Source organism: Austrofundulus limnaeus, unplaced genomic scaffold (assembly GCF_001266775.1).
Source record: "Austrofundulus limnaeus strain Quisiro unplaced genomic scaffold, Austrofundulus_limnaeus-1.0 Scaffold365, whole genome shotgun sequence".
NCBI lineage: Eukaryota > Metazoa > Chordata > Actinopteri > Cyprinodontiformes > Rivulidae > Austrofundulus > Austrofundulus limnaeus.
Window position 1 is genome coordinate 485287 of NW_013952767.1, and position 8220 is coordinate 493506.

The window sequence follows — 8220 nt, forward strand, 5'->3', positions numbered from 1 at the left end:
GCATCCTCAAGCTTGTGACGTTCCTTCGAGTTAACTAACCAGCAGCTTTTTGGTCGCTAGTTAAAGCAGTCCATTAAAGCGACAACTTCCTAAAATAATTGTGTAAGTCAATTTTGCCAACTAAGGACTTGGGTGATTATTTTAGGACAATAACAATAGTTGTCTCCAACCCGGTGCTACCTGTTGCTTGTTTTTCACGGGAGCTACTGAGAGAAGCTAGCATGTCAAGATAGTCATAGTTAGCCATCTTGTGCTAGCTTGATTCATGCAGTTTTTCCCTTGAGAAGTATTCCACCTGTTTTATCACCTGTCTCTACTACAAGACACTTGCTTTTATTTTTCTCGGAGTCATATTCAAAGAAATCCCAAAGTGGGCATTGCTGCTTTCCCAACTTTTGTTGTTGTCATTTAGCATACAATGCTGAGCAGCAGCAGACTGTAAGCAAGTGTTGTTACAGACCCTGAGGTGCCGTAAGCTGCCCAAAGCTCATGTGAAACTACTCAATTTGAAAATAAAAAATTATAAGATCCACATGGCTCAAAATGATTTGACAAACACTAAAATAAGGATATTCTGTCTATAGTTGTGTGAATGCCTGTATGGCATTCACACAATTGAGATCCTTTTTTCTTCCGTACGTTTTTCGGCACCTTTCTTGTTCCACAATTTTTGTGCTTCTTCAACCATTCATATATCAAAACGTTCAGCTCTTTCGTGTAATGCCGGCTATGACTTTTGGTATTTCAGCTATGTATAGCTTTTTAGCTATTTCAACTTTTTTAGCCACTTTTTTCCCATTGACTTTGAATGGGGCTACTTTCAACAACCTTCAAATCCTTCAAATAGTTTTTAAATCTTTACAAAACCTTACACAATTTATTCTGGTTGTGCTCTTTTTTACTCCCTTGTGCAATTTTTAGAAACGTTTTTACTAACTTTGGCTGTTTTCCGTTATTTCAGCTATAGTTCTGCTTCTTTGTGCTATTCTTCTGCTTTATTTGTGCTTTTTTTCTGCTAATTTGAACTATTTATATTTCTTACAGTTGCTTTCTACTTTATTCAGATAGTTTCTACAAATTGAGCTACATTTTWGCTGTTAATAGCTAAAATTAGCTTTTTAGGCTATATGCATATTTTGTTTGTAGCAATTACAACAAATTCACCAAGGTAGTACTCCCTATGCATTCTTATGCTAAATAAAATACTGTATTTCCAGCTTCTGGCTTCTACTTTTGGTTAGCTTTCATGCTAATTTTAGCTTTTTTCTGCTATTTTATCTGTAGTTCTATTTTCTACTATTTCTATGCTATTTTTTTAATTATTTATTTATTTTGCTTTTTGGTGTTCTTTTCTGGTACTTTGTGTTATGCATGTTTCTTACAGGTGCTTTATGCTTAATTAAGCTATTTTAGCATTTTGCTTTTTTATGCTATTTTAACTAAATTTTTTGCTCCTTTTTCACTGTTTTTCTGTGTTATCTTTTGCTTCTTTCAGCTTTTAAAGTTTGACTTAGAATAATACTTTTGCTATTAAACATTYTCAGCTCAATTTCAGCAACTTTCAGTAACAGGCATTCACACTGGCATTTTTGCAGGAAATGTAATTTCTCTAGTTTCAGTTAGTTTTAGTTAGTTTTGTAAAAAGATTTTACAGTTTTAGATAATCATTTTTTCATTTTGTTACAGTTTTTATTTATTTTAGTTAACTAAAATATTTTTTTCAATTTCATTTTTTTGTTATTTAGTTAACTATAATAACCCTGGTAGTTACTATGCTTTTTTTATAGTTATTTAGTAATTTCATTCAGGAGATATGCACAAAAGACYACCCATGACGGACACCGCACTAGCACACAGACAGTCAGAAAACAGTATAACTCTGACCTCAGTGGGCAGAGCCATAAAAACACAACCAATGCTCTGACAGAAACAAAGAACCCTTACTCAAGTTGTTGAGGGTGAGTACGTCGCTAAAGAAAGTTCTGTTGATTGTATCTGAAGAGCTGTCGAGCTCGAGCTTTATTTTTTTAACGCCATCTCCGTGAAAAGAACAMGTGTCGGTGACCTCTTCAGCAGCCACACACTCGGCCCATTCAGTCCACTGCAARGAGTCTCTACAAGGGTAGTGTCAAAATAAAACAAATAAACGTCAGAACTACAACTGTACTTCCCAAAAATTGGAAAAAAKAAAAAAATTTCCAAGCCACCAAATGAGAAGATGAAAATTCAACAGAGGTTTTCATCGTACCCAAAACTCATCTTGTAGAAAAGTTTGTACTTGTCGTTCGCTCCAAAAACTGTTCCATTCCAGYCACAGGTAACATTTTGCAGGTCAAAAGTGCAACCTAAAGCGACTTTATCTGAAAAGAAACAGGATGAATATTATTTTCTTAGCGTACGGGAATCAGTTCCTTGTTGCCTGCATTTATGTACCTGCGCTTTGGGGAACTGAAACTCGCACAGGTTGGGACCAGCTGCTCCAGTGTCCTGTCTCTGCTGAAAAGGCTAATCTTACTGCAACCTGGACCTCAACCTCCTCACCTGGTACCAGAGAGAGCTGCAGGTATTTCTTCTTTGCCTGAAATCACCCACATTTAAGATTTGACAATGAAATCACTGTACTGTTTTAATAGAGCAAATAACAACTGSTRTTGATCAAAAACAATGCTGTGTTAGTGTTTATGTTGACTTGAAGAAAGCTTTTGACACCACTGATCAGYRTATTCTTAWTGAAAAAWTKRAMYAAWWMMRKWWTWRRRGRMCMRSMWTWMMRKKGGKWRSYWRSYWWTTKRAAAAWAGAAAACAGTTTGTTCAAATAAATGATGTGAGATCTGAATTAAGTAACGTCACGTGGAGTGCCCCAAGGTTCAGTACTTGGACCAAAGTTATTTATTTTATATGGTAAATGATTTGGTAAATGTGTCAGGCTTGTTCAAATGTGTTTTATTTGCAGATGATAGTACTTTTTTTTGTTTGTTTGTTTTGGTAAAAATATAGAATAGCTGTTGGTGATGATGCAAACAGAATTTGTTAACCCCTTAACCATCAACGTACCGCCCACAGTACATTCCMAGTTTGTAGTTACTTCCTCCATATTTATAGCCTACCAGGGAATTTCAATTTGCATAGAATGCTGTTCAAACAATTTGATTGGTTGTTTTCTTTCCTTTGACACCTCTTATGACCAACTGGGTTCAGCTATAGACTGTACAGAGCCCAAAATGTGTGGCAAGCCCCTCATGTCCCATCTGGTACACATGATCGATCGACTAGAATCGGCCAATAAGCTCTGAGCTTCATTCTGACACCACAGCTGTAGCCAATCAAGTTAGCTTTTATTCAATATGCAGTTTTGGACATGAAGGAAAAGAATAACAGTTAGTGTATTTTAACTTTAATAAATAAATACTAGTTACAGTTACAAAAATTATGACAGCTGAAGTTAAAAATTCAGATTTATATCTTTACATAGGGACGAGGCTTAAGAATTTACAAGGTTAACAGGTTAAAAGCAGTGCAAAATGTAAGTTGCCACAAAAATACGCTAAATATGTAAAGATAGATCAGGTAAAAAAAAGACTTGCACATACCTGTGTTGTCTTTTCTCCAACAGACCTGGAGGAATATCGAATTCTGTATTCAYAGTCATCTTCCGCGATCTCCGGGGTTTCTGCATCCCAGGAAACATCCAGCTGTCCCACGTGGCCGTTTGGCTTTGCAGATACTTTGAAAGGGGGTTTCAGAAGATCTGTGGCAAAAATATTTCAATTTAACAGTGAACTTGTTGGTCAGGAGATCACAACGTGACAGAAAATACTGCCTGGAGGCTTTCAGATTTTAATTTACCACCATTCCAAAATTTGGTTTACTGTAAATACTATTTTATCTTTAACATGCCTTCAAACTTGTGTTTTTGAGAAGTGTATTGATTACAATGACATCAATGTGCTCTTTTAAAACTTGTGACTATTTGGTCACGGTAACACAGCAAAAATAAACAAGACAAAGGAAGCTAAGACCCAAATAAGGATGCAGGGATATATGTAACGGCGACACAAATAATAATTTCAAGATAAAAGCAGATCATATTGTGACATTTCATTATATTTTCTTAACAATAGCAACATACACTTGCAATTTTTTGATAAAATCATGATGACAGACCAAAAAAGAGGGGAGTGAAYACTTTTTATAATTTATCTCTGTTTGTTTGATCAGGAATCAAACAATGTAAAACAAATATCTTACAATGGTTTTCCACATTGACTATTCGATTGTAGATGGTGGTGTTGGTGCGATCCACCACTTGAATCTTTGTGTTGGTGTATAAAAACACATGYGTCCCGGGAAATGAGCAGACATGCAGGAAACTCCCCTCTTCTGTTCCATGGACAGTCATCTCACACCTCGTTCTTGGCACCCTTGATAACGGACAAGCACAGAACAGGAGATGCATATCCATCATTCACAAACAATATTGGTGTTTTCCTGCAACTCCTTTTTATAAAAACAAGTCATACTTATCCAATCATTGGCAATTTTACTTTCATGAACATTTATGTGARCTGAAGCCTGTAGGGCATTGAAATGTAACTAGTCTGAGATTTCCAGGTCTCAGATTTTTAGAACAAGTTTCTGAGAAAGTCCAAATGACAATATACCATCAATCAATCTACCTACACACCCACCCAACCAACCAACCAACCATCCGCCAACCAACCAACCAACCAATCCATCCATCCATCCATCCATCCATCCATCCATCCATCCATCCATCCATCCATCCATCCATCCATCCATCCATTGCTCTGGGAAGATTCCCTGACTGGCTGAGAGACATGGTCTCCTCAGTGTATCCTGGGTTTTCCTCAGGACCTCCTCCTAGTTAGACATGCCTGGAACACCTTTACAGGAGTCGTCTTKCCCAAACTGCCTCAACTGGTTTCTCTCTGTATGGAGCAGCAGCTCCTGTTCAGATGAACTCAAAGAAGAGCCCATACTCTGAGCAAAAAACTTATTTTGACCTTWGATACTTACCTGCCTAATTCATATAATCTTATCAACTAAGCTTTATACACACTGCTTTTATAAATTTACTTATTTCCTCATAAAATGTGTAAAGTTAAAGAACTAAATTTTGTGTGTTAATGTTTATAAGGTCAATATTGCCCTTTTAATCAAGGAACATTAGTATATTTTGACAAAATTATTACAATCTTAGAACTGACACGGTTATTTTTTGTGCTAAAAATGCATAAATTGATTTCTAAGTGTCTTAAAAAATAATCCACCAAGTTTGTATGAATGTACCTCGATACACTGTAGAACAAATCAAAAGTCTTGTTTTCTGCAGTTTCAAAAAAACAGATGAAATCTCCTCCAGTGCGACTGAAACACTTAGGATTCTCCTCATCCTTTAGGGCCAGAACATCTGCTCCAGGAATATAAAGAGAAATAACACATAACATGATGGTTAATGTGGCATTAAAAACAATATGCGTGCCTTTTTAGAGACCAAACCACCCAAAAACAATAAATTATTAACTGGTTAGTTGGTGTCACAGGGTTTCTCTATAAACACACTTTTCTTGAATTCAGCATCAAYATGGCTYGTGGTCAAATCTTACTCAACTACAAGTTGCTCGGTCAAGAATCTGCTCAAGTKAAAGTACTCAAAAKTRCATGCATTTTAAAATACTCAARTATTCAMAAGTACAAATGAAAWTTTACTGTATCAGTACATTGTTTTCAGAGTGATTTTACAGAACCTTGTAACTCYCAGAAACCACMTGATGTACTSACAMGTAGAACCACTCTACAAATTCTGCACCACCTGTAAAGACTTCAGCATAAAAAAGAAATAAAGTGAGCGGTGAGTTCTTAAATGTAGTTTATCCGCAGTGAAGACAGAAGACACTTAAGTTAATACAAACTATTTTTCTGTCCTAAAAACAGTTTAGTTCCAAATCCCAACAAAGTACAGAGAATGTTTTGGTAAATGGTAAATGGCTTRAACTTATRTAGTGCCTTATCAAGTCCACTTGGACCCCAAGGCACTTTACATTTCAGACATKCACCCACTGATGGTRGTAAGCTACATTGTAGCCACAGCTGCCCTGGGGCACACTGACASAGGCGGGCTGCCACACGCTGACCACCATCAGTAGGCAAGGCGGATAAAGTGAATTGCCCAAGGACACAACGACTGAAACGGCTGGACGGGGGATTGAACCGGCAGCCTTCGGACAACTCTCCTAACCWCTCCACCACACCACAGTTCAGGAAAATGTAGGTTTTCCTGAACTGAACCMCTTAAGTGTGCACCCTTTGTTGTTCTAAGCTGATAAGGGGAAACAAGACATTACGATGAACTTTATTGACAAGATGCAAACTAACTTTGAGCAGATGTTTGAAATGTGACGTGTCTCTGTGTGTATGTTAATATGTGTATGCGCTTTGAGGCAGAAACTACATGATCCAAAGTGAAAAGGAACAACAGGAACGTTTGAGATTTTTTGGCAATCTAATATTGCAATGCGACGTCCTGATGCATCTCAGTAATCCAGGTAGAAAAAAATAAAAAAAAAAATAAATCAGTAGGTCCTCTGGACGGGTTCTTCTTTAGTGAAACGTTTCGTCTCTCCTCTAAGAGACTTCTTCAGTCTGATGAGTTTCAGGTGAACTCAGCCTTATAAGCACTGCCTCCACATGGACAAACAGGTTAGTCATATGCAAAAGAGGGCCATCGCCTAACAATAGGCTTGATTAGCTCTATTGTTCATAGAGGGTCATGTGCCCATCACCTGACTTATTGGTTTGGATGCTCCAAAGAACCACAGCTGAAGTATGAACAGCTAAAGCTGAACCTGCTTGTCCATATGGAGGCAGTGCTTATAAGGCTGAGTTCACCTGAAACTCATCAGACTGAAGAAGTCTCTTGGAGGAGAGACGAAACGTTTCACTAAAGAAGAACCCATCTAGAGGACCTACTGTACTTATTCTTTTCTTTTTGATTGCAATGAGACACTTTTTGTAAAAAATATGTCCATTTTTAGAAATATTACTTCAATTGTGCCAAATTTCATAGCACAAGTACTTTGTTTGCAACAGCTATGATTTCATTATCTTCAGAGTGAACAAAACCAYACTTTGCTTTGATGGTTTATTTCCTTATTAAAACAAAACTTCCTGCAAGCTTTGTCTTCTACAAGATATTATCTTGTCCCCACAAATGTAATGTTTTTGCAGAAATGAAAGATAAAAATAAAAATTCAGTATTTTTTTAAATTAAAATAGCACCTTAATAATAATCTTGCTCAGTACAGATGAAGCCACAATTAAAAGCAACATAAAAGCACTTTGTGGTGTTTTAATGTTTAAGAAAAGCAATTTTGTAAACTTTGGAGGGGTTTTTGTCAGTATAAAATTGAAAAAAGAAAGAATAGTTATGAAGTAAATAGAAGGATTAAAAACATAAAAATAAATGTAAAAGTTTTTAAGTCATACCTTCCTTTGATAGATGACTGCCAGTCCAAGCATTTCCAACACTGCAAAAGCTCCCTGATAAAAAAGCTTGAAACCAGAAGCTAAAAGCTAATATCTTCCACAAGCAGAGGACACTCATCGTAAACTACGTGCACTCAAAACACCTGGCTCTTTAATTCAGCACATTATTTGTGTTTTTTGTGTCTTCTGTGTGTAGTTTTGAGCAGACGTGTGTGGGGAGGGTTAAGCAGCGCAGAGGGGCTGACTCGCTTGAAACGGGAAGTGAGTTATTATTATTTATTTATTTATTTATTTATTTATTCATTTGCATCTTGGAATTTGGCACTAAAACAGGCAGTTCTGGGGAGTGCATGAACATAAACTGCTGTGTGTGTTTGTTTTTGATTTTATTGTTCAACTCTGTAAAGGATGATGTTTTTCTGTCCTCCTTATGAACACTTATAATAGTGTGGATTACTTCACAAGTTGGTGCTCATGTTGATGAGACCCTTTCTGTACTTCGAAGCCTTCCTTTTGTAAACACACACAATGAAAAGTGTGTGTGCACATTCTGATTAACCACATCCTCGTGCTACACAGCAGCAGTTTACACCAAATAAGAATATCAACATGATTTTATGACTAAAGTGTACAGTAGGTAACCTGATGTACAGCGGGTAAAATACACTCACTGGCCACTTTATTAGGTACACCTGTCCAACTGCTCGTTAACAC

The 8220-nt window shown here is 36.7% G+C and overlaps 1 protein-coding gene across 1 annotated transcript in view; it reads right to left on the reverse strand.

The window, feature by feature from the left end:
* mpl (MPL proto-oncogene, thrombopoietin receptor) overlaps window positions 1-7721 on the reverse strand; it is an 11682-nt gene extending 3961 nt beyond the window's left edge. The window contains exons 1-7 of the mRNA XM_014023369.1: window positions 7507-7721; window positions 5311-5431; window positions 4249-4421; window positions 3591-3748; window positions 2434-2578; window positions 2249-2360; window positions 1926-2114 (exon numbers count right to left, since the gene is read on the reverse strand). Of these exons, the coding sequence (XP_013878823.1) occupies window positions 1926-2114; window positions 2249-2360; window positions 2434-2578; window positions 3591-3748; window positions 4249-4421; window positions 5311-5431; window positions 7507-7624 (1016 nt within the window). The 5' untranslated portion in view covers window positions 7625-7721. The remainder of the gene's footprint in view (window positions 1-1925; window positions 2115-2248; window positions 2361-2433; window positions 2579-3590; window positions 3749-4248; window positions 4422-5310; window positions 5432-7506) is intronic.
* Window positions 7722-8220: the final 499 nt, after the last annotated feature.